The following is a 27,293-nucleotide window of genomic DNA, read 5'->3' as shown; positions in this document are numbered from 1 at the left end:
GTAGCCGACAAATAATGACGATGCAAGGATGACATGTATTCATATCTTACTTATTTAATAACAAAATCAATAATAATACTTTTAAAGATGTTGAATTGAATTAAATTGATAATGGTTATTTCACAGAAATCGATGTGGCAGCGCAAAGGCTGAATTACATGATTTACACAAAAATACAAAGAGTAGTAATTTGGGATAAAATAACACACCAATTAAAATACAAAGATGAAAACACAACAATATCGTAAACAAACGCTGAAGAATAACATGATTTCCACAAAGGCTGAACTACATGACAAGGAAAAAAGGTGACAATTGGGTACGGCTTTTGTCTCGAAGATAAACCCTTTCAATGCAAAAGTACGAATTACAATATTATTTTTGAAGGGAATACATGTAAATGTATTCATTGATACATTGATTTATGTTGATATAACACTAAGCATGCTATTTTTCAATGAACATTAGTACCGTTTTGCATATATTAATTAATAAGGTTAACTTAAGATACTTTTTAAATCCGAATTGGGGCATGGACGCGTACAACGGCCCTGATGGAAGGTGAGTGACAATATCGGCGACCAGGGCCCGAGCCGGTTTTAAACGTTCTTGTTTTATACTGTCTCAGGCATTTATACAAAAATGATTATACACACGTATTGAAGTAACTGAATTGGCTACATATTAATGACCGCTTATCGCTTCAACTATTCTTGCTTTGCCTTCAAACAATTCATGGACCCTCACCAGTTTACATGTCAGATTTCAGCCAACAATACAGACCATCACGCATCACTCGTTCAGCTACAACAACACAGTTTACTATTCCCTGGAACTATCGCTTATGGGGCATTGTTCATTCTCAAACGCCTCTACCAAACCCTACCACAATCCAGAAGTTCAAATACGACAAACGTCCTTATTGAAGACAATACAATCTTCTCGCCGATCAAATTCGTTCACATCTCGTGTTTTTTTTTCAGTTTCACTGTGAATCTAACATTAATTGTTTGTTGATGTCAAATTTGTCAAGGGATACATGGGTTTGTCTACGTCTTCAGGGTCGTTGATGTCTTTCTGGCGATCTGCAGGAGTTTGACTGCCTCTGCCTTGCCTGTCTCTTGCACCATCTTGCTGAAGATACCGTCTTCCTTCTGAAGCAGAACGTAAGGCTCGTCAAACTCGATGAGCTGCCCTGCGTCAAGCACCTGAAAAACAGCAACAAGACTGAATGATCACCTGGGGAATTAAAATACATCACTTTCTGAATGTATTAATGATTTAAGAAAATATTTAGGATAGATAAATACGACACATCACCTCACAATGAATTACTAATGTAAGAACACTTTTTGTACTTGGTCAATCAGAACTCGATTATAATAAAATCTTACATAACATTTAATCTTACCATAACTTTGTCCGAATCCATGATTGTGTTGAGACGATGAGCTATTGTCAGAACTGTGCAGTGTTTGAACCGCCGTCTGATGGTTGCTTGAATCAAACGGTCAGTTCTGTTTGATTGAATGAAATAAATAATATAATAGAAACTTCATTATTTATATGACAATATTAAGATCACTTCAAACTGCTGCCAAATATGACTGAGGGTTTTGCCGTCTTTAATTTTCCATCAGAACTAAAACAACCGCAGATTATATCACTTTGACCATAAATGGTATGCGTCTATACCCGCAGAGAAAAATGACTCAGCTCTTCAACTCAACATGTACCCTGTAAAACAGGTGCTGGTGCAAGATAGGAACACGGTAATGAAGTGGTCTTTCCTAGATTTGTTTCAGGGTTAGAGTAAAGCTCCAGTGGTTTATGTTCGGGTTATCGGATTGTCTGTATAATTAACCATGTGGATAATACCATTTATTTAATTAAAGCGGGAGTTGCTGTTGCTCGATAATTTCTAAGCATGTACACTCACCTGATGTCCACGTTGGCTGTGGCTTCGTCCACTATGAGGATCTTGTTCTTGCGTAGGATAGCCCTAGCCAGGCACAGTAGCTGCCTCTGACCCACACTGAAATTAGTGCCTCCCTCGGTCAAGACTGCCTCCAACTTGTCCGGTAGCTCCTCAATCGCTGGTTTCAACTCAACCTTTAATTTGGGACACAAAAAGGCGCTCGTAAGAGTGGATATCATATCCACAGGTAGCCTCTTCTAGTTTTCTAAGATTCCCCATCTTCCAGAGATTTGTCTGTTGCAAGATTTGTAACAGCAATTAAGCCCCGTTGCGTGTAAAACCATCAACGATGGAAACCTTAGAATAATTAATTAGTAGGTTCACACTTTTAGACTATCAACTGCTGAAATTGATACCAAGCGACAGCTATGTGCGAGAAAAAAGGAACATTGAACAGCTGCAATTATATGTGTTGTGTCATCTCACAAGTCTGAATGAATAAACAGAGTATAGTCAACAGCAGAACACAAAACATACCTCTTCAAAAGCCCTCCATATATCAGAATCCGAGTGCCCACTGAAAGGATCCAGGTTCTTGCGAAGTGTTCCACTGAATAGAACTGGGTCCTTTGGGCATGGAGAAACAAAACAAGGTTACACGAAAAATGCTTCTACGATATCATGAACTATTCTTAAATGTTTATAGGTACACATTATGTTTGACGTTAACAAAGAACTAATCTTTAACATGTCCCAGAAAACTAGCAAAACACATGCTGCAGCCTACTCGAGAAGATTATTTCGCTTTTGTTAACACAATAATGTACAGTTTGCTAAGTTAAAGGGCTTAATTACCTGTGGGATGAATGAGACTTTCTTGCGGAGGTCATGCAGTCCTATCAGAGCTGTGTTGATACCGTCTATCATTATGGTACCTGTGGGCTCAGCCAGTCTCATCAGTACTGTCATTAGAGAGCTCTTGCCGGCTCCTGTCCGGCCTACGATGCCCACCTGAAAGCCACGATATGATGGGTGAAAGGACGGCTTTTTTAAGCCTTCGAAATTGTTCTTGGTATAACTTGGTCGAATTCACTCTACACAAATGTGTTCCAACCGGTTAATCTTAAACTAAGCTACAGTTGATGGAAGTCTTGAGTAATCCTGAGAGAAAATTTATCCAACCTTCCTTGAAAATTCATGCTGGTACACGTTCTTACCCTTATTTAATAATAACACAATAAAAAAAACAAAAAAGAAGATTGATAGGACTGAGGTTATCGATCACATCGGAAAGTACATGTAGATTCTTCCTTCTTCCAATCCCTCGTCTGATGCCTGATTCTGACGCGCATTTTTTTGCATGTAAAGTAGAACCTTCGTTTGCATACATGGACATGTAGTCTCACCTTTTCTGTTGGCCTGATGGCGCAGTTAATTTCGCGTAGTACCAATGGCCCATCATCACTGTATCTCAGAGAGACGTCTTGGAGCGTAATGCCGCCATCTTGTGGCCAGTCTGGAGGTGGCATGTGATCGGTTTGCAACGGTGCCTCCGGTTTGATATCGATATACTGGCAAACACGCTCCACTGAAGTCATCTGAATGTACATAAATGACAGAGTGTCAGTGTATGATGACACAGATATCCTTAAAAAAAATTCAGCTTGTACTGTCGACAAAATATTCTGACGTCAAAACAGACTGAATTCTGATGAAACGCTCAAATGTTGTCGAGTCCTGCATAGACGCACTTGAGCTCATCCCAATTGCATGCATCGACTTTGGAAGTGTCCCGCTTTGAAATGAAATCTTGCCACTAAATCAAACTAAACGTTGGTCGCCAGATTAATACTGTAGTTTATCACCTCCTCTGACATCTCTCTGCTGACCATGATAGCTGACCATGATATCACCATGATTGCTGATCGTCTCGCATCTGACTTGGGTCTTGTCCAAATGCACGGGATAAACTTTGTGTCGACAGCTTTAGTGCTGGCAAAGAGACAGGGTGAAAAAAGCCATAGCCAGAAGAATGGCGTTGGGAAGAGGGAATACTGTACGGACGTACCTGGTTTTCTAACTCTGCACTCTGTCGCACCGCCCACTGGAACTCCCCCATGAGACTCATGGCATAGATCAAGGAGAGACCGACAATGCCAGAGTTGAGATCAAGAACTTTGGGGAAAACATATCGAACCAGGTTATCCGCTACACGGACTTTGGCAATTTGTTCAAACCAATAATATACCAAATTCATCACATGTGGCTGTATGTAGCATATCTGCTACGCCTTCTAAAGTGAAATAGCCCTCTCTTTTGATCATTACTAATTACCTAAAGCTGTTATAGGTGAATCCAAGATGGCGGTCAGCTCAATTCTTAGATGGTACCTCTTGTAATTAAAAGGATGCGCAAAGCTTGAAGACGAAGTAAGGACTAACATCTCTTTAATTACTTTGTCCCTAATAGTTAGTAGATTGGTCTAAGCCCTACATTCCGAACAATAATGGGTTTACCTGGTAACAGTATTTTTTTTTTCTTCAAATGTGCTCATTTGGGTGACAGTGTCGGTATTTGTACACGTGTCACTTGTGCAAACACGCATCCACATGAGCAGTGTACATACACATGTGTATAATAGCCATTGTACATGTATATGCAAATCCTTAGCACATTTGAAGCATTTTTGTTTAGTTTTACCCCAAAAGAGTCAAAAAAAGAATCAATATTGAAATTGTCCTCAACTGCTGTATTGTCTTGATTTATATCAGGTTAATTTGTCCTATAAAGTCGGATTTACTCTCAAATGTTAGCCAACATACCAATTGCCTACACACTTGAATGAATTCCTCTTAAAAGTTCGTAAATTGTTATCCGAATCAACAAACGATTGAGGCACTGTAAGTTCACGATATAGTCGGGCAAAACTTGTGTACTCATTATTAAATGTCATTATCTTCTGTTTACTGGGCTGATATAATAGGTGTAGTTACTAACTTACGATCTGCGGCAAAGATGCAGGTCAAACTGACTCCGGTGATAACTAATACACACAAGAAATCCAGCTGAATACCGAACCATCGAGTCGCGGACAGGAATAGGAACCATGCCCTAGTGTGGCCGTCCAGGTACCCGTCAAAGTCCGCGGTGAATCGCTGCTGAGCCTTGAAGGCGCGGACGGTACTCAGACCAGTCAGGGTGGCTGACAGGTGGGAGAATACCGGACTGCGAGCTGAAACAGGTGCACATGATAACTAACGGTCAAAATATCGCATTAACAAGACGCAACTGAAAATTTGTTTGATGTCTGAAGTCCTCACGAGTTCATCAGCAAAGAATATCAGGTTTAGTGACAAGCTACATCAAGAACTGTGAGTAACTATTGCCGTAACAAACAGGTTTGGGTCCATGGGACAAAACAGGTAATGTTTCTGAAAAGAAAATAATTAACGGCCCCAATTTTGTTTAAAGGAGCAAATGGTATATTTAATCTAAAGGGGCGTACATAATTTTGCTGAAAACGAAGCTCAAAATTATCTGGAAATTTAAAATGGAGCGTAAATGTAGTATTTGTTTTCTTTAAAAAGTAAGCAAAAGTTCAAAGGGAAATGCTCCTTCCTGCTCCTTCCTGCGCCTTCTCCCCCTGTTGGATACGTTACTAACTGTGTCAGAGGTATTTTCTCCATTGTACATCATTTTACATGTGGTCTTGTGATCATGCATTTCAACGTTCAAGACTGGCCTACCTTTTCCTTCTAATCTTTTAACGTCTCGAGAGGAGGCTAGGTAGTACTTCCTTGTGAAGTGAAAGACGACTGCGATCGGCAATGTGAAAGCGAGGCAAAAAGGATTGAAGATGGAGATCACGATGACAGTTGCAATCGCACCTAAAGAAAGCTGGAGAAGAAGATGAAACAATGACATTAATTAACAACAGGAAAGGGAGGCATTGACCATCAGGTATTTTGATTGACTTGTCAAGATACTCAGAGAATCAATATTTAAGTAAATACAATTGGTTAGAAATTGTCATTAGAAGGCAACTTTTTTTTTTTTAATATACAGATAATATTGTTTGTGTAATGTGTACTTTACCTCAAGGAATTCGGTGAATGTGGATGGCAAAACGTCATCCATGTAGCCGATATCCTTAGCAAAGCGATTCAGAATCCGACCTGGAACCAAAATATACATCCATCGGGTCCATGCATTAGTGGCAGGATGTTTACATTTTGCCACCGTGCAGGCAATATGTGGTATCAAAGATCTCCCATGAACCCCTTCGAGGTTGGCGTAGAGCCCGAATCAGATCACGTGCCCATTCGGTGCACACGAATGTCTAATAATGATCCATCCAACTGTGATGTGGGTATGTGTGCAGGCCCTGCAGTATGATTGAACAAACTCATGGCCTCGATGATGTACATATATAACGCACAAAATTCTTTGTTTAAATGTAAACTACAAAAACATGAACCTCTCATTGCCTTCAAGGATACCGAGTGCACTTGACCAACGCGGTGATTGATTATGACAGTGTCTCACCCACGGAATTTGTATCAAAAAACTGCATGGGCGCTCTGATGATAGCGTCAAACATCTGGTTGTGAAGAGCCTTTGATGCCGTAACAAAGACATGATAGAACAGAAAGGCCCGAAGAAACGAGGCGGCGGTGGTAGCTCCACACAAGATGGCGTATATTCTGACGTAGTATGACCGGTTGCCGTACTCCGTACCGTCCTGATAATACTGCAAAGAGGACAAAATGAAAAAAAAAAACACAGTAAGCTAGGCCAAGCGTTTTTGGAGGTGTTACCTGTCACATTACTAACATTTGAGTAATCGTTTGTTACAATAATCACTTTTTCAGGCCTGATTGGAATTGCATTCAATGTCATCGCTACGTTCTTCGAGCGCCCTTGCTTTCGTGAGTAGTCTGCACAGACAGTTGAACTCTTGGGGGATCAAGTTAAAAAAAAAAAAAAAACCCAGAATTAAAGTTTGCGCCTACTCGCTAGCTTTCAAAACTCCTGTCCTTTTCAATGTAACTGCACGTATCTTGAGTAGATCACACACCAACCTATACATACCTTCCACGCGCACATCTCAGTACAAGAACACACTTCGCTTCTACGGTCCCAGTCTTTTGAATAGCATTGACCAATCAAGTCCAAAACCTCCATGGGCTCTTTTAAGAACTCCTTCAAAGAGTATCTTATCTCCCAATATGAAGCATAGATTGTTTTTTTTTCCTCCTTTGGTTTGTTCTCCAGCGTTGCCATCTCTTTTCGCTATTTTTATGGGTTTTTTTCCCCAGTCATTTTTCTTGATCTAAGTTCTGGTCAGAATACTTTGTCCCCTTGTTTATCTTTGTCTTTGACTTAATTAACTAACTATTTGATTATTTCATGTCTTTGTTCTCGTTTCTAAAGGCACTCCGCTACAAGCCTTGGCTTATTAGGATTGTGCCTCCACAATATTGTATTCTGCTTTCTATTATGTTATTTTTTAGTATGGAAATAAATGTAATATTGAATTGAAGTGAAGTGAAGTGAACTGGACTGGACTGGACTGATCAAGTGCACTTTAGTAAATGCCTAGGTACGCCATACCTTTCCTGATACTGATCCTAACCGTCAACCAACCTGACTGGTAATATTTCTGTCCACCAGATCGTTCTCTTCTTCGTTTGTCCACATCGCTAGCCAGACATCCGCGTAAGAAAGCAATGCCTTAAACCAAAAGCAGAGAAGCAGAAACTGTAGCCTAGATGAGCCAATTCTATAGAATGCCGTTTATGTTTGTTATTTTCAAACAAACACAGTATTGTAACGGAAAGTGTAGGGACTTATAGCTAGTTTATTTACAACGTCATCCCTATTGCACTAACGTAAATTCACTGTGTGTTGGTGACTGGGCGGAGCGTAAGAGCCTAGTGGCTGAATGCGCGTACGCTATTGGTTGCCTAAGGCCCATAGGTTTAGTGCATGCATATGTGTTTGTACGGCGTATGCTTGTTCACGTGAGGGCTATTCACGTGATCGCGCGAAGGTGTTGTGCTGTGGACAGCGGACGGTACGGTCGTGTATTGCTCGCGTTCTGTGTTTTAGGTAATGCTGACGCGCACTGTGTAAGGCGCTGGCCCTGACTGTGCTGAAGTTACGCTGTGTGATGCTGACGCGCAGCCGTACAAGTGAATGTACGGAACGATGCTGACGCTAGCTTGCATGGGTAAGGCGTAAATCAGGTTAAGGCTGACAGCGTGTATTACTTACATTGGCGTGCATTGCTTACATTGGCGTGTGTTATTTACATTGGCGTGTGTTATTTACATTGGTGTGCATTGTTTACTTAGGTACATTGTTTACTGAGTGAACGTTGCTAACTTGGTGTGCATTGTTTACTTAGTGTACATTGTTTACTGAGTGAACGTTGCTGACTTGGTGTGCATTGTTTACCGTAGTGTACATTGTTGACTTAGCAGTGCCTTGTTTACATTGGGCGCATTGTTCAAGCTGTGCGCATTGCTGCTTAGTTGAGCTGTCAGTTAACTCCCAAGTGTAATTAAGTGACCCTGATAATTAACAACCCCATCAAAACTCAATCACTACTGCCTATTTCTTGATTATTGTATAATAAATTACGTTCATATTTGTTGTGCCGACAATCCTGTTGTCCAGGTGTATTTGTTGTTGGTTTATTGTGCAATTAACAGTGGGTAATCACAATCATCATAATCGGCGGTATATTTCCTCCAAAACGGACCTGCTCCCTAGGCCTTGAGGTCGCTCTGAGTGGTCTCTCGTCTTGGGAAAGCTTGCGTTCGGGAAGATCAGCTACACTCTAATAGGTGTCAGACTTGGTCCCAACGAACTTAGGTTTGGCCCGGGGAGATCCCCGCCACAGTATCAATGGTAACCATGTTGTCCATCAACGGTGTACCATAGTAAGCCAACAGATTATTTCCAAGCTTACTTATGATTTAGAATGACTTCCTTTATGAAAGTAAGTAAACAGATTATACAAAAAAACCTCACGACTAGTATTGAGTTTGGGGCGGCAGAAGCAGGCTCTTCTTTTTTTATCCTGGCGATTTAGAATCTACCTGTGCACCGACTACGACAATGACCCAGACGAGCGCAAAGGGGACCCCTGCAGCCGCTACGAGGAACCGGATGTACACCATCCACTCCACAGTGCCGGCCGCCATCTCCTCCGGGACGATACCAACAGGTGTCTCAACCTAAGCAATTAGATAATGCATCATTTTATGTAATATCATATCAATGAATTCCATTTAGATTGTATGCTTAGAAGGAATCCACTTGCGAATAGTTTTTGAGCATGAACCAAAGAAACGCACCCCATCCGAGTCATCTGAACAGATGGACACCTTGTCGTCAAGTCGTTCAGGATTTACATCCTGCTTATCCTCTCCATCGTAATCACCATCTTCAGATTTCTTCTTCAAAAGGGATGCAAAGTCCATGCCGTCTTCCTGCAGCTCTTTGTAGGTTCCGTATCCAGCCACCTTGCCCTTTCAGACAAGAGACAAATGTCTTAAAACAATAACCACCTTTCAGAAGAAAATAATGTTGTCATTTCTTTTCTTTCAAGACTGACGTTATTAACGTGCAGTGAACTGATTCTATAAAATAATAATTCTCAATACAGCTTTGCAGCATGTACTATCACTTTATACAGCTACTCAAAGAGGATATCCTCAAATAATGTGAACTAAGTTAATGTAGGATTATCTCCGGAAACACTGCGAAATGAAGGCGGCTGCCCAAAAAAATATATTTTAGAGGTCGTTTTATTTAATTACCTCCTGAAGGATGAGAATCTTGTCAGCCTTGTCAATGAATTGAAGCTGATGGGTGACAATGATCACAGCTTTGTCCCTCATTTCATGGAGAATGCACCTATGGGAGACAAAGGGCCGTTACGTCTCAAGATAATGAAATGTTTCTTTAAAAATAAGTAGATTTGGTGTTTTTTTTTATTGTAGATATTCTCACTTTTCAAAGAGGTGTCTACCAACTGCCGGATCCACTGCACTCAGAGGATCATCTAGTAGATACACATCGACATCACTGTACAAGGCCCTGGCGAGGCTAACCCTTGCCCTCTGACCTCCACTAAGGGTCACACCACGCTCACCAACCAGCGTCAGGTCACCTTCAGGAAGCAGTTCGATATCCTGTAAAAAAAGAAGCTCAAGTTTTGGTATCAGCCTCGAGTTTTCATCTGTGGCTTAGGAATTATCAATAAACCTGAATTGTCAAGACAACGTGAGAGTTTTCTTTAACCTTTGTCCCGGGATGACATAGTTCAATGTTGTCCCAAGCAAAACGCGGCATAATATAAAGTCTCTCAAATCTTTCAAGAAATTGCCCCCAAATCTCCTAGAACAGAGACTGTAGACGAAGTCAAGATTTGGAAAACCAAAGAAGTGTCATGCAAACATCACCAGCGATTGAACAGCGCCACTTTCAATGCTCCCAACATACTTACTCTGGTTAGCGCACAATGTTTAATGATTCGCTGGTACTTGGCCTGCTTGTATTTGCTGCCGAAGAGGATGTTGTCTCTTAGCGAGCCAGAAAGGATCCAGGGCTGTTGAGCCGTGTAGCCAACCCGACCATTCAGGGTGTTAACTCCTGATACAGTAGGTATCTCTCCCAGTAAGGCAGCCAGAAGCGAAGACTGTCAGGAAGAAAACAATAAACACTTGAGATTGTGACGCCTACATCTGTTCATTTCGTGTATTCATTGACGTTTTACAAGCGGGGGCCTAACACAAGAGTGCAATCATAACTATCTAATCGGTCTTTGACTGACTCTACCAGTCAAGAGAAATTGTGGAGAATCTGGAGAACAGGAGAACACTTCGAGCATCTCATAACCACTTAAACAGGATGTGAGCGGCTTACCTCACCTGTAAAAACTGAAAGTTGAACTACACACACCAAAATGAAGAGTAAAGTAAATATGTGGCAAAAGTGCGACACACATGTAGACTGGTTAGGAGACTAGCGCAATGTAGGGAAATTTTCCCCAGTGAGCAATGTCACAGGGTGGAGCAAAGGGGACATCTCTATAGTCTGACGTCCAATTGGTCCGACGTCCTATTGGTCCGACGTCCCATTGGCCCGACGCCCCATTGGTCCGACGCCCCATAGGGTTAGGGTTAGGGTAAGGGTTTAGGTTAGGGTCAGTCAACCTGAACCAGTGGAACTACACAGTAATGTTTCAACGGACCAATGGGACGTCGGACCAATGGGACGTCGGACCAATGGGACGTCGGACCACTGGGACGTCGGACCACTGGGACGTCGGATCAACGGGACGTCGGAGTAATAAATTGATTTATCCAAGAAGCTCAATCAGGTCATGTGAAATTCATTATCCATTATCCAAAAAGGCAATTGTTGATTCAATTAACTATATTTCCATTGTTGTGGTCCGAATCCAGGTGTCATGCAGTGCCTATTTGACTTATTTAGGCAGAGTTAGCCAATCAGTTCTTTCGGTGGTAAACTTTCACCAAAACGAACTTGCATCCCTTAGCCTTTAGACTGCTTGTAGGTCTCCGGTTCGAGGAGAATCCACCACAATATGTCTAAGAAAGGATTCACCGGATTCGAATCATTTGGTTTACTCACCTTGCCACACCCAACAGGCCCAATGACTGCAAGCAACTCCCCTGGTTGAATTCGGAAACTGACGTCTTGTAGCACTGTGTTCCTGGTGTCCTTTTGATTGAGTTAAAAATAATTTTATATCTGACTGTGTTTTACACGACATTTTTACTTTGAATCGAATAAAGAATTCGTGGAAAAACAACGATGACACGAATTTTACTTCCATCGTTCCATCGGACAATGTTATGGCGATACTGCAGTGCCGTGGTCTCCACCTGGCCTGAGACATTGAATTTGTGGTCTGCGGGTACTTCTGCATGTTGTGGGTTCGAGTCCAGCCTGCAGCTATGGTGCTTGTGCCCTTGGGCAAGGCACTTTGTCAATTATTGCTTTTTTCCATCCCGGAGTAAATGGGTACTTTTGAGGGTAGAGATTGTTATAGTGGTAGATTTTGGCTGCTTTGCGCCTAAATGGCAGCATCGAGCTGTATGCTCCACGTGGAGCTTTGATGGTATTTGGAATCTTTCATTGGCCAAGCGAGCAGGATAATAATGATGTAGCGCCTTACTGGTGGATACGTGCGCTTTATAAATACCCGTTATGGTGATATGGACATTTTCTTGGTTGGGTCGACTTTTTGTATAATAGGGCGATGAAACTAATAAGGGCGACAGATCAAGTACTGTCGCCCTATTCCCTAAAATCGCCATTTGGACCAGTGCTAGGGATAGGGTTTATGGCTTAAGGTTGAGGGTTTAAGGTTAGGGCTAAGGTTAGGGCTAGGGTAATTTTGTGCACAAGTCTATGAAGTGTCCACCTATTGGGGTTGCTAGTAATACTATCGCAATTATACCATTTAGGTCCACACTTCAGCGTGGGAGGTTTACCATTAGGAGACGTGTGGAATTTCAACGTCTTTTAAATGCCTCAGCTCCTATTGAGAGGCAATATTTCAGTGTCGCAAACACACTGGATCGATTGCTCATGTTCCAATTAGTAAAAAAATACAAAAAAGGCATTACTCTGAGGGAAATTGGGGTTAGGGGTGGGAAAAAGCGAATTATTTTTCAGTGCACAAGTCTATATGAATGTTTCCCGACGTGTATGATTATCGACAATATTATAATTATTACTAAAGGCAACTCTACCTTGTTCCAAGATCCGTACATATTCTCCACGACAATTTGGGCCCGTACGTCTGTCCCAGTATTGAGCTTGTTCGCATGAGGATTAGTCTCGACTGGTTCCTCTTCCTCGCTTACGGCAGTTCTAAGGTAGTCAACCAACTCACCATTGTCCGCAGACTCAATCACACTATTCGTTCTGTTTGTTTGTGCGCTCTCTGGATGCTCTGAAATGTCCAACTTATCATTCTTTAAGGTATCATCTGCTTTGATCTCGTCCAATAGGGCCGTTTGCTCTTCCAGGAAAATATCATCCATGACGTCCGTATTAGGCTCGTTTACGTGTCTCTGCAGCTCATCCATCAGCAAAAACATCTGGTCAGAAGCAAACAAGTATAACTATAGACACTATGAAAGACACCTTCTTTTGTATACAGCATACCACGCCGGACCTAGGGTGTGTTACATGTAATTCAGAGTGTTGTATTTACTAGAATGCGGGTCCTGTTCACCGTGCAGATAATTTTAACAGCCGCGACCAAAGGCTTATGGTTGTAACACATGTATAACATGAATCTGTATTAACATTGTTTTTATTAAGAGTCTACTGTAATTATCTCAAGTGTAACTGTTCATCAAGGTCTTTATCACCCGAAGTCTTTGAATGGAGTCAAGTACTCTGAACGGTTGGAAGCCAACAACCACCAATGACGGGGAACACTTTGGGAACTCGACAATTTAGAAAGTTGAGCTTCATTTATTGAGACTCGGTTCATTATAGTCTTAATTCGCCGGCGTGAGGATTTTCTCTTTGCAATTCTCACCTGAATCCTTCGAATGGAGACGAGTCCCTCCGACCCGTGCATGATCGCGAATGGGAAATTGTTGGACAGGCAAATCCTGGCGCTGTAGAACAGTGCGAGCACGGGGAAGACCTTAGAGGGCGTGACAGGATTTCCCAGAGAGGCGTAGACAATGAATGTGATGAATGTCGTCAACAGAGCGCCATCGAACCGGAGGGCTCCAATTATTGCGTGCAAATAGGCACTGTGTAAAATCTTTCGTACCTCCTTTCTGTAGACAGAAAGAAGCAAAACTATGTACGAAAAACCATGCTTTTTATTCTGCAGAGTACTCATTTGGGAAAACCGGTTTATTTGCCAATCGTCTGACCATCGTGAATTTGAACACCTACCGAGTGTGTACTCGGTAGGTCTGCCAGTTCTAAATAATCACCTGAACTGACAGGAATTGGCAAAGGCCGAAAGGGCTCCTCACAGCAGCCAGAGGCCACAGACAGTTGAAAACAAGCCTTGTCAACAGGTAAGCTCATTGACTTTAATCCCTCATATCCATCTTATTTTTGAGGAAATGAATTAAAATCTTCCTCGCAAGCCACCAGTTACGCACACCTCTTTGCCCCCGAAATTTGGTTGTGGATCTGCCATTGCTCTGAGCAAATCTTGGAAGAGGGAATTCAACTTACGCTCGGCTTTCGGCGACCAGTTTTCCAAACGAATGTTCCCACGCGTATATCTTGATGACGCGTATTAGTCAAGTTCACTGTGTAATTTCGTTAACTTTTTTGGGGGATTTGCAAACCTATACATTTTTGGAATCTGTGTGGTACAAGCAATCAGAAAACCAATGTTTACAATTTGCCGGAAGCATGCATGGCGGCCATCTTGGATTTTCAAAATGGCCGCCTTCAAAATGGGTGTTTCTCAATATCTCAGCATCCAGGTGGCCTAGAGTCATGATTTTAACGGCTAAACATACATTTTCAGGGGTGAAGAAGCCAGTGGTACAAAGTAAAATAAGCTAAACATAACCACGAAGCGGCCATCTTGGATTTTCAAAATGGCCGCCTTCAAAATGGGTGTTTCTCAATATCTCAGCATCAAGGTGGCCCAGAGTCATGATTTTAACGGCTAAACATACATTTTCAGGGGTGAGGAAGCCAGTGGTACAAAGTAAAATAAGCTAAACATAACCACCAAGCGGCCATCTTGGATTTTCAAAATGGCTGCCTTGAAAATTGGTGTTTCTCAATATCTCAGCATCCAGGTTTCCTAGAGTAATGCTTTTAACGGCTAAACATACATTTTCAGGGGTGAGGAAGCCAGTGGTACAAAGTAAACTCAGCTAAACATAATTACAAAGCAGATTTTCATGTTCATTCCATTATAATACATTTTTTAAATGGCTCAAAACTTCTACATGTAGCAAGTCAAACCTCTAGCATGTCTAGGCAGCTTCTTGGACAACTTCAATATCGTGATAGCATGACAAAATAAGTGTGGTATAACAAAATCTTTGTTATATAGCAGAATCTTTACACATCATCATCATCACTGTCACTGGTCGGCAACATGTCATTCCTAGAGTCCTCATCATTCTGGCACTGGGTGCTGCACTGGCAGAGGTCTGTGCATGATAAGTTCTTGGACCTGCAAGAGCATCGAGATGTTGAACAGTCTGCTCTGCACTGGCATCTCACCATCTCAATGATGGCCTTGGGGGCTGGGAGGACCTTAGTTGTGATTGGCTTCACCTGATCAGCTGCTGTGTCCTTGTAGAAGCCATGCTGCAGCGGATCCAGGAACTGCTGCTGAGCAATGCTTGCCTGGCCCCATACTGTGGCCTGGATCTGGACTCGGTGGATGTGCTGCTTGAGAGCACCAAGGGTGGGAGGCAGCTTGTCACTTTCAGCCATATGCTTGCAGAAAAGATGCCATCGCAGCTCAGGGATGCTCGCAATCTGGATGCCCTTTGGCGCGTATGCAGCACAGACGAATGTAGCCAGCGTTGACAGCAGCTCTTCAGTGACTTCAGCGGCATCTGAAAGCATCTGCAGAGCATTGATGACTACTCCGCCTGCTTTGAGGTAGACTTTCAGCCAGGTTGTCTTTCCTATGCGAGAGAACCTCCCAGTGTTGTCTGCCCCCGTGAATGCGTGGAAGGCTGGCAAAGCCTTTGCTCTTTCTGGACCTAGATCTGTCCATATTGGCTGCACTTGGACCACTCCGGAAGCCATTGACATGGACGTGTTTCTCAGCAGAAGGTCATAATGTGCTACGACCAGCACCAGAACATCAGTGTCTGGGGAGAAGACCACCAACTCTGCATCAGGTGGGTTCCTCTGTGATGCCAGCACTGCATGATAGATTAGCAGCGTGTCCGCCTCTTCGTGATTGTTGTCCTCGATTAGCAGCTCGCTATTGCTCCTAGTACGTCCTGCGGCAGATGCGATAACCAGCTTTGACGAGTCTTGGTTGTACTCCAGGTTTTTTGCTGCCAGAAACTCAGTCAGATCAGCCTTCGTTTTGTCGTGGGAAAGGAACCGGGATGTGCTTGATGCTGGTGTCATCTCTGATCTGATATTGGATCGGATCCTTCCCTTGTCTCCGTTTCTCCCTTGTGGTACTCTTCAGGGAATCAGCCTTGTATGTGTCAAACACCAGAATGATCTCATCACAGTCTCTTGTGAGAGACATCAGTCCGGTATTGAAGCATTCACTGAGGTCTTTGACTGTCACTACCGTGGCTGGTTTCTTTGTTAGCTTCTGCACGACCACCATACCGTCCACCAGTGCAATTTTTCGACTTCGATGAGGATCTTCAGTGGGTGTGCAGTCTATTGTTTCTGGATCCACTGCATCGCGCTGCAGAACACTTGCATCGTGCAGCTGCTGCTGCTGATCTTCATTGGGTGGTTCTGCTGTTCCGAGCTTCTCAAGGAGGTGGATCAACTTTGCCTTGTCAGTACATGGTAGCATTGCCCCGTTTGCAGCAAACAGTGCCCTTGGTGTCAACGTGAACTCATAGTTGCCGATGGCTGACTTCCCCATTGATTCGCTCTGACACGTACTCTTGATACAACTTCTGCCCAGTGACACCAATGTTCAGGATCTGTGGCACATACTCGTCTGGGATGTAGGCATGGGTGATCAGATTGTGCAGCTGGTCACCTTCAATAGCAAATGGATTGCCATGACTCAGGATCGCAGCCTTGATCTTGTCAATTGCGTCATGCTCCCTCTTGACTGCACTTGGTCTAAGGTCATGGTGCTCTGTGACCTTGCCAGCTTCCACATCAAACTGACTCTTGAACTCACCATCAACGAGGTGGGAGTCTCTTGCTCATATCAGCTGACACAGCTGGGATGGGTTGTCGCCTCTTTGGCAATGTCAGAGCGAATCAATGGGGAAGTCAGCCTCTGGGCACCAGTGAAGAAACACAACAACAAGATGTTCATGTCTGGCAACAAGAAAACCAGTGTGAAACTCAGAGACAATACTGTAGATCTGAAGGAGACCAAGGATCTGTACGGAAGGCTGATGGTCCTTGCCAGGTCAAACCGAGACATCAACCAGATGAGATCATTCTGGTGTTTGACACATACAAGGCTGATTCCCTGAAGAGTACCACAAGGGAGAAACGGAGACAAGGGAAGGATCCGATCCAAAATCAGATCAGAGATGACACCAGCATCAAGCACATCCCAATGAGCCGGTTCCTTTCCCACGACAAAACGGAGGCTGATCTGACTGAGTATCTGGCAGCAAAAAACCTGGAGTACAACCAAGACTCGTCAAAGCTGGTTATCGCATCTGCCGCAGGACGTACTAGGAGCAATAGCGAGCTGCTAATCGAGGACAACAATCACGAAGAGGCGGACACGCTGCTAATCTATCATGCAGTGCTGGCATCACAGAGAAACCCACCTGATGTAGAGTTGGTGGTCTTCTCCCCAGACACTGATGTTCTGGTGCTGGTCGTAGCACATTATGACCTTCTGCTGAGAAACACGTCCATGTCAATGGCTTCCGGAGTGGTCCAAGTGCAGCCAATATGGACAGATCTAGGTCCAGAAAGAGCAAAGGCTTTGCCAGCCTTCCACGCATTCACGGGGGCAGACAACACTGGGAGGTTCTCTCGCATAGGAAAGGCAACCTGGCTGAAAGTCTACATCAAAGCAGGCGGTGTAGTCATCAATGCTCTGCAGATGCTTTCAGATGCCGCTGAAGTCACTGAAGAGCTGCTGTCAACGCTGGCTACATTCGTCTGTGCTGCATACGCGCCAAAGGGCATCCAGATTGCGAGCATCCCTGAGCTGCGATGGCATCTTTTCTGCAAGCATATGGCTGAAAGTGACAAGCTGCCTCCCACCCTTGGTGCTCTCAAGCAGCACATCCACCGAGTCCAGATCCAGGCCACAGTATGGGGCCAGGCAAGCATTGCTCAGCAGCAGTTCCTGGATCCGCTGCAGCATGGCTTCTACAAGGACACAGCAGCTGATCAGGTGAAGCCAATCACAACTAAGGTCCTCCCAGCCCCCAAGGCCATCATTGAGATGGTGAGATGCCAGTGCAGAGCAGACTGTTCAACATCTCGATGCTCTTGCACGTCCAAGTACTTATCATGCACAGACCTCTGCCAGTGCAGCACCCAGTGCCAGAATGATGAGGACTCTAGGAATGACATGTTGCCGACCAGTGACAGTGATGATGATGATGTGTAAAGATTCTGCTATATAACAAAGATTTTGTTATACCACACTTATTTTGTCATGCTATCATGATATTGAAGTTGTCCAAGAAGCTGCCTAGACATGCTAGAGGTTTGACTTGCTACATGTAGAATCTTTGAGCCATTTAAAAAATGTATTATAATGGAATGAACATGAAAATCTGCTTTGTTCCTCACCCCTGAAAATGTATGTTTAGCCGTTAAAAGCATTACTCTAGGAAACCTGGATGCTGAGATATTGAGAAACACCAATTTTCAAGGCAGCCATTTTGAAAATCCAAGATGGCCGCTTGGTGGTTATGTTTAGCTTATTTTACTTTGTACCACTGGCTTCTTCACCCCTGAAAATGTATGTTTAGCCGTTAAAATCATGACTCTAGGCCACCTGGATGCTGAGATATTGAGAAACACCCATTTTGAAGGCGGCCATTTTGAAAATCCAAGATGGCCGCCATGCATGCTTCCGGCAAATTGTAAACATTGGTTTTCTGATTGCCTACACCACACAGATTCCAAAAATGTATAGGTTTGCAAATCCCCCAAAAAAGTTAACGAAGTTCAATATCTGGACATAGTGAACTTGACTATATGCCAGATATCACTTCATTCATGATGCGGATCCTTGCATCCGACAACAAGGCCGTTTTGGATCTGAAAGGGAGAAAGCACAATATAAACTTTTCTGCAAAGATCTGGGGACTTTATTGAGGTCGTTTGCAGTTTCAAATGAAAAAAAGAAACACTCCTCATGCATTGGAGGTTAGTAGAGTATGAAGTTATTGGTTTCTATAACAAAACATTTCACTATGTATAGGGTTTGTATAACAAAATATGCACATACCAGACAATTGCTTACTTCGAAGACATTGGTACCATATTATACTGAAAGGTGTAGTCAGGTGTAGTGGTAGTGTAATAGCTGTTGCACCGAGTGGTGATTAATGGTACTATGCTAGTAATAGCGAGCATTCTCAAGGCAATATTTGACACTGCTAAAATACCAATTGAAACGGGGGGTCTAAAACTGCCGTTTATAAGCAAACATTATCCCAATGGTTATCTGATCGACAGTTTACCCAAGAATAAGTCAAAAGGGATATCACGATAGGTTTCTGAATGCACCCAGGATTACCTAAATTTGGAAGCTAGTTTCCCAATGTAAATTTGGAGGGGTGCCATGAAGATCAAAATGGAAGTCCCGGCAAGGCAAGACACTCCGATCTCTCTCCAGGCTAGGGCGACCACGATAGTCAGCTGTAGAGGAGCTATCCAGAGGTAGTGGAGGAGCCGGAAAGCCTAACAAGAAGGAGACGAGGCAGCTTGATTCATTATTAAGCAACTTCTGACATACGAAATGGGGAAAGTATGTGGGATCGATTGGGGTTGATCGATTGATATCCGTTTTGACTTTAGAGTTGCTATTACATCTGGTGCACGATGACACAGTACCTGGTTAACAGTCAGAATGTTACATTAAATGCTCACACAATGTCTCATCGAAGTGGTGTAGCCAACAAGTAAGGATAATTTATCCTGTCCAACAACATTTTTTTCACGAGTGTTTTTTGAACGTCGCGCGATTGTCGGCATTGTTATGCCATGAAGAGCAACACCTATAGTCCGATAGTACCTATGATCGACGGCTTTTAGTCTGCTTACCAGACCAAAATATTCTGACTATTTCTGATGAATATAAGGGGTAGTACGTAGCCGTTAGTGTCACTTGACCGAAACGGGAGGATTTTCGAATACATTTCGTCGACACTCTCGGATAGCACCTGGGTAATTTTGGGTATAAAATAGGTTTTCTTTGCCTGCACTGCTCATTAAAGAGAATACGCAAATGAGTTGATAATTAAAATTCATTACTTGCATGAAACAAAAAATGTAATTCAATGAATACTCTGTGAATCAAGTATTGCACGACGGACGAGCTTCGCTGCATCACTTCGCATCACATTGGTTCCAAAGTGTTCTTTACAGTATCAAGTTGATATATTGGTCACACCCAAATAATTATCAGAGGATTCAATTTCTGCTCAATTTGTCACCACAGTTTTACAACACAAACAGTTTCCACTATGGAGTATCGTGGATAATTGTAAGTCCCACTGGCAGTCACACGCGTTTTTTTGATTTTTTTTTTTTTTTGGGGGGGGGGCACCTACCAAATCGAATCTGTTGACGTCATTGGATAAGATGTTGACCAGTTGACCGATTGTCGTTTCTCCTAAAGCTAGGTTGCTGAGTCTTAAGGCCTGCAATATTGAGAAGGGAAAAAAGTATTAGCTATAACACTTGTACTTTATAAGGACATAAAAATGTGAGAATACTGCGAGGATCCTCTTACCAATATCATATCGTGCTTAAGATATCCTTGCTGAGATTACTAATTGAATGAATACGCATCGCTGGAGTAATCCTGTGCTCTGAGTTTGCTACGTATGGGCGCGTTTTTTGTTACTGGTGCTGTCATCTTTTGTATTTGACAACATGATGGGGTTTTGGTTTGTATTGTCACCTTAGCCCTCCAATGAAAACATGCATTGTGAACCTTGCTATTACTTGGGTCAATTTTAGTCAACCCCCGTTGGTCTGTACACAGTATGCCAGGAGGTGAGATAGAAACATTTTGACCGTTTGTGACCTCTTAAATAGCAGGAGGATTAGTACCTTATACTGATTGAACGGTAGGCCTTATAGGGTATTACACCATGCTGGATTTACTCCATGTTGGTTTCACCCCATGCTCCAATTTCCTACTTGAAATCTTGAATCACCTTTCTGAAGATGAGACCCGAGCAGGCCGTCCTTAGCCTCATTCCTGTGATCCAATAGCCGAAGTAGCAAAAATGGCTGGCTATAAGTATGAGCAGGGAAGACAAGGACATGCCCAATGCTTGCAAGTAGGCTTCCGTGGTCGACACGAGGTCCGTGGAGAAGTACAGAACAAGACGACTCAGCATCACTGGCTGGGCCATCTTAAAGACGACCTAATGTGATAATAACCACATCCAAAATACATGTATGAGAAGTAAGACAGATATCAGAATAAACGAAACACGGGTTGAATATACGAATTTACGATTTATTGTTGAAACAACCTTTTAAAAGTTTCTTATAATGTAAACAGCATTTAATATTGTCCGTAGTGATTTGTATTCAAACATGTACAAACACAAGACCCATTCCTGACAACAAATTGTAGGGGTGGATTATAACTTCTTCTTTTTTTTGCGGAATCCCCGCTGCCATTTTTAAGGAAAATATCGTTGATTATCCATCGGCCCTTTGGCCACGGCAACCATCATCGTATTAGCAGCGATACCTACCTCAAAGTGAATACAGTTCATAAATCGCTGTAGAAATTGTGCTCCATCATTTTCATTGTCCCCGGGGATTCCAATCATTGTAACCTTAAGAAGGGTTTACCCAAGTACTATTAACATGTGGATTGTGCAACTTGCCAAAATATAATCCTGGACCATTGTTGTACAACAATTAAGGGAGCCTGCAGATCGCTGAAGCGAGCCCCTTTTGGCAACTCAGACTATAATGTGGAACTCCTGGTTCCAGCACATAAGCAACAGCTTAAACGCCAGAAACCAGATGAATGCCTTGTTCCAAGGTGGACATATGAGGGTATTCAGCGACTGCATGCATGTTTTGCTTGAACTGAATCGGTCTTATTTACAGAAAGTGCAGCTGATTTGGATGAATGTGCAGAGTTCACAATGGACTACATCAAGTTGTGTGAGGAGCTGTGCATTTCAAAGAAAAAAGTGACTCGATATCCAAACGACAAACCTTGGTTTGACCGTTCAGTGGACTCGGCACACTGCTCCAGGGACAAGGCATTTGAGTGTGGACAGGTCAGCTTTGAAACGGGCAAAATATGCCGTCTGTTAAGCAATAAGTGATGAAAGAGGGGACAAGGAAACAAGAACAAAAATGTTGCTGTTAATTTCATGGGGGCTGTTAGGGTGAATGTTCCCTTGACCGAGCTCGGTAAAAAGAATATGTCGAGAAAACGAAAGACGTTTTGGGGAAAAATACTCCCCCCCCCCCACCTCCCTCTAGGAAAAAAATCCTGGCGACGTCCATGAAAACAACTTCTACTTTCTGGTGACCGTTTTCGAGTCGGTTTTATATTCATTTATTTTCTTTTGAAAAAGTTCCACAGATCTCTAGTGCAATAATTCACACTAAACAGATGGTTTTGGTTACCTCAATGAATGCAGGCAAGCCATGTATCATGTAATGCCAGCCAAAAGCTCTAAGCAACGCCCATCGAAGAGACGAAGGCTTTCCCGTGGCTTCACTTTTCTTAATTTCTTTATTCCACTCCCTGCATGGAGAAGGGATTCCAAAGATCATACTTGACATACCCACGGTAACATACAATTAAGATTTACAATAGTAAAATATCATATTGTTTTCACTCTCCATAGTTAGTCAGATGTAGATGTACTTGTTCATATTATTGTCATTGATCTGAAAGTCCTTAGTGTGCTCAAAGACTATTGACACTTTGTTGCATACATTTTATTTTGTGATAGGGTATTGCACTGGCACATACTTTACCTCTCGAGTTTACCGACCACAATAACAGCGGAGTCGTCAGGCAGAACGTCATACAAGTCTGTTTCAACAAGAGGTCTCTTGTAGCCTCGACGGAAGAAATTAAACATCCAGCTTCAAGAAGAAAATGATTATGTATGGAATTGAAAGCAAAGGAGGTTATGAACATTACAATACGTGATTGTGTCAGTATTTAATGCGCACTTTGTGTTTGATTTAGTATTTGCTTACTTTCCATGTAGAATTACTGAATGTTTTTTTTTTTCTCAGTGAAATGCAAATCAAGGCAGCAGCAACTAGCATATCAAAACGGAAGGGTAATTGTTCCTGGCGGATTGTCTAAGACTTACAGTTATGATGGTTTTAGACAGAAAAAAAAATCAGTGGAGTGTCATGGCCTAGCGGTTAAGAACACCGGACTCATATTCTGGTGTTTCAGAGGCAACAGTGACGTGGGTCAAGCCCGCCGGCGGACACTTGTGCCCTTAAGCAAGGCACTTAACCATTCCTGCTTCATCCTTCGGATGGGACATAAAGCCGTAGGTCCCGTGTGTTGTGTAATGCACGTTAAAGAACCCATTAAAACTTGTCACTAAGAGAAGGGGTTCGCCCCGTCCTGACAGTGGCCGCAGCGCCTTGTAAACCCTTATAAGGTGCTACATAATGGGTCTCATATTTCTCATGTACTTCATTCATCTAATAATATACATAACTCCTAGTGCCTTGAGTACCTATACTCCATTGCGATAATGCCTGAATAGGTTTCTGCAACGTAACCATACAGATACAGATCAGAAGATATATCGTCAAAAAATTGTTATGTATAATTTGCTTATAAATATGTATTTTATACCAGAAAATTGCTGAAAAGGTTTTTAACTTAAAAAAAATACGCTTAAGATTTTCAACAAAACACAAAATGCCCCAGTATGTTAAAGCAAATCGGTAGAAACAAACTCCACTTCAGAATCACATTCACTAACTGACTAAAGGTTACAGTTTACGGTAACAGAAAAACACTGTACGAAATGAAGTGGCGCGTCATTGTGCAGGCCTACGGGATACGTAGGCCATCAGCCTCGGTCCATTGTTTTGGCCACCGGTATCAAATGAGGGGAATATTCGTCATAGCGATTTTTGGCAATGTATTCACCTCCGGAGTTGGAAAATATGTCATAGCATTGCAGCGGTGGCAGCTTTTGGGTGTTATCACCTTTTTTCTCAAAATGTCCATCAAAATGCTTGTTACCACTCTAAGGGCGGTACACCTTGCGCATGCTCACTATAATAATTTATGTCCTGATTTGATACCGACCAAACCCCCAGGCTGATGGCCTGATGTGGTGTATGTGCAGGTATAAAAGGGTGCATAACTTATCTTACAAGAATACTAATTTTGAGAAGAGACCAGCTGTCTTCATGGGGTGTGGCGGTCTTCTGACTCCGGAGGGGGCTTTGACGGGCTCATCCTCAGTCTGCGCGAAATCTGAAACATGTCTAGGTTTGATGTCGTAACCCGATGTTTTGGACGAAACGTCGACGTTATGGGCCGCCATGACGGTGCTTGCAATATGACATGCGAATAATTATTATTGTATATTGTAGCAGTAGTGGTGCTTGTTGGTAACAGTTATTCTTTGCAGTGAAACGTACGTTCCCTTGGTGTTATTGCACAAAGATAAGGTAACCAATACGTGTACACTTACGTTTCCCATAATACAGAGTTCAAGTGTAATACAGTTGACATATGCACAATGATGTATCCAGGACTTTGGTCCAGAGTATAAAATTGATAATTAAAGGGACATTACGGTCTGAAATCCCCGAATATTTCATGTTCCGGAAAGTTAACTTCAACTATTTTTAAAACGTATGGTTGAAAAGGAAACAAAGCTTTATGTCTTACCGTTCCCGAGAAAGGCAAAACTTTGGTAGTTGTGCATAACTGTCGGTTCTGAACAGCGCCCCCATCAGCCCCTGGTACACTACCAGCCAATGATGTTGGTATGGTTTCGAGGCGGGAAGTCACTTATGTGACTCACCTTTGAATATGAATTGCGCCCCCTGTTGTTTTCAAACGAAACTTAATTACGACTTCTTTAAAGAATTTTTCGACGAATTCTTGCACGTGATCAGTAGCTGTACACTCATGAGGGCACCTACAATGGAAAAACCATTGTGCACGCTATTGTACTCAGCAATTGCTCTGTGATGGATTACTTGAACAGCTATCACACGATTTTGCCACGGAAGGGGGGGCATTCGTGATACCATTGCTATAACGTGCTCGGATTGGCCTTCAGCCGCAAAAGCTTATGCATCGACGCAACTTGCTTTGAGCTGTGCAGAAAGTTGCATGTGATCATCTTTCTCAACCATCCTTTTCAGAAGTATTATAAGCTCTTTTTATCAGATCAGTTATTTTTCTACATGGGATATAGAAGTCCATTTCGGTCTGTTACGCGTCGTGTCTCATAAGTTTGGTAGTGATTGATGATTCTACTTGGTAGATATTGATGATTCTATCTTGGTGGCGCTTTTCAACAAGCTGAAAGACTAAACAACACAAGTTGTGGCATTCCAAATCATTTAATTTACGAATCCAGAAAATGTATCATTCGGTTTTCTGAATCGCGTTGATTAAATGTAATGGTTATATATATTTATTTTTATCAATTTCTGAGATACAATTATTTGGGTTGGATTCTTTCATCGCAAAATTCAAGCTCTTCCTTATGATTAAGGGTGTCTAATACCGAGATTTAAAAGTAAAACAACCACACAACTATCCTTTAAAAAAAACTGGGCGCTGTTGTAGTCTTATTGTGTTATTGTGACTTTCGGGTCCTCTTTTGCGACCCCAAAAAGTCGGGCTGTTCGTGCTAGTTGTGATTCCATCCGGAAGGGTTTGCGTTTTGCGGATGTGTAAGAAATCACATACCGTGCCGTGCATTGGTGATTGGTCACTGCTGTTCGTAAGCACGGCGTTGGGTAAGTGTGGAATACCAGACACACCAAACGTGTATCGTACATTGTATGAAAACGACAGGAAACACGTTTTATACTCCGTCTTGTCCGATGTAAAAAAACCGTAGTTTGTGTTTGTTGGTTTTTTTCTTGGGAACGGTAAGACATTATTAGTTGGTTTCCTTTTCAACCTTGTTCAACTTTCCTTTTCAATGTTTGAAATATGATATTCAAACAATTCAAAGCATGACATTTTTGGGGATTTCAGGACGCAGTACCCTTTTAAACGAAATTCATAAAAACCTCAGACAGTTTAGCCATTCCTATAGACCGCTTGCAGACGCGTTCGATAATTGACGCGCTCAGGTGAGCGACGCCATGTTATGGGACAAAATGTGCGTGGATAGATATACGCCTGTCCCACAACATGGCGTCGCGCGCCTTCGCGCGTCGATTATCGAACGCGTCTGCAAGCGGTCTATTGGTCGAGAGCCCGTCACGTGGCCGGTATTAAACGGATGATAAAGACATGGCTAGCTGGTCTTAAACACTTTTCCAGTGTCACAATAAAATGTGGACTCCTAAAAATCCAGTGCCTCTTATCGTTTCATTGGTTGAACGTTCACAATCCTCACGTAGGCATGCGCAACACTACCAGGGAGTTAGAATTTTATAGTTCTAAATTCAAAACGCAACGCGCCAGGTGCGTTCTGCGCGACATCGCGTAGAACATGATACGCGCGCGTCAATCTCCATAAAAGGGTTGTTTTCATCCTACTCGCCAGCTGAACACTCCATTATTTTGCAGGAGGGATGTTTCAAAAAGCATAAAGTGAATTTTTTGAACAAAATCGGGATGTTTTGAACGAATTATATGATTTTTTTTACCGAAAAGGTATTTATGAATGGGAATAAATATGTACTCCGTCGGTATTTATCACTCTGTTTAAAACCACTTAGAGTCAGGGTGCTGATAATTACCCTCGCCTCCGGCTCGGGTAATTATCAGCACCCAGACTCTAAGTGGTATTAAACAGAGTGATAAAAACCTCCGGAGCACACATTTATTCCCTTATTATATTTACTAGAAATATCGTTTTGAAATAATAATCACCAACCTTTAAAAGCTGGGCGTTTCTGTTTGATTCTTGCGAAAACCATGCAAGAACGAATTTCGGTGGTCACAGTTTTGTCTCCGAAAAATCGAGCTGTGATCCAGCCGCACAGCGGTGAGAAACAACATTTGTGTATTGGTAATGTGTGTATTATGTACCACATACACAACGTGTGCCGTGCCGGGCCTTGATTAGACACGACTTGACATACGTCTGTGGTTATGCCACAAGATGGGTATGCCAATACATGCTGGGAATTTCAGGCCGTAATGTCCATTTCATTACTGATTTTGTACCCTGGACCCAAATCATATATACTCTATTGTTCTTTGGTCCAATGGACACACTCGAACTTTGTATTTTGGGAAACACACGTGTACACGCATCGGTGACCTTATCGTTCGGCA

At 42.6% G+C, this 27,293-nt stretch overlaps 2 protein-coding genes across 3 annotated transcripts; both read right to left on the bottom strand.

Moving 5' to 3' along the window:
* Positions 1–166: 166 nt before the first annotated feature.
* On the bottom strand, positions 167–21,207 carry LOC119735725 (multidrug resistance-associated protein 4-like). Of its 2 annotated transcripts, XM_038209624.1 has the most exons (25): positions 21,004–21,207; positions 20,392–20,481; positions 19,356–19,519; positions 18,812–18,874; positions 14,177–14,239; positions 13,515–13,764; positions 12,715–13,065; positions 11,588–11,677; positions 10,437–10,628; positions 9,941–10,122; positions 9,748–9,844; positions 9,283–9,456; positions 9,025–9,162; positions 7,565–7,651; positions 6,464–6,668; positions 6,014–6,093; positions 5,665–5,815; positions 4,920–5,150; positions 3,987–4,093; positions 3,325–3,516; positions 2,774–2,929; positions 2,456–2,545; positions 1,940–2,112; positions 1,412–1,517; positions 167–1,208 (listed from the first exon to the last, which is right to left on the bottom strand). In XM_038209624.1, the coding sequence occupies exons 1-25, from the start codon at positions 21,202–21,204 to the stop codon at positions 1,050–1,052; spliced, it is 3,792 nt and encodes a 1,263-aa protein (XP_038065552.1). In that variant the 5' UTR covers positions 21,205–21,207; the 3' UTR covers positions 167–1,049. The 2 variants fall into 2 exon arrangements, with proteins under 2 accessions (XP_038065552.1, XP_038065551.1); XM_038209623.1 differs by lacking the exon at positions 7,565–7,651 and having other exon boundaries at positions 21,004–21,204.
* Positions 21,208–22,044: 837 nt separating this feature from the next.
* On the bottom strand, positions 22,045–24,765 carry LOC119735314 (multidrug resistance-associated protein 4-like). The gene is made up of 4 exons (XM_038209013.1): positions 24,188–24,765; positions 22,808–22,918; positions 22,451–22,571; positions 22,045–22,125 (listed from the first exon to the last, which is right to left on the bottom strand). Exons 1-4 carry the CDS (start codon positions 24,358–24,360, stop codon positions 22,045–22,047), a joined length of 486 nt encoding a protein of 161 aa, XP_038064941.1. The 5' UTR covers positions 24,361–24,765.
* Positions 24,766–27,293: the final 2,528 nt, after the last annotated feature.

This window comes from Patiria miniata, unplaced genomic scaffold (genome assembly GCF_015706575.1).
Source record: "Patiria miniata isolate m_02_andy unplaced genomic scaffold, ASM1570657v1 HiC_scaffold_29, whole genome shotgun sequence".
Lineage (NCBI taxonomy): Eukaryota > Metazoa > Echinodermata > Asteroidea > Valvatida > Asterinidae > Patiria > Patiria miniata.
This window is presented reverse-complemented; position numbering and strand designations above follow the sequence as displayed.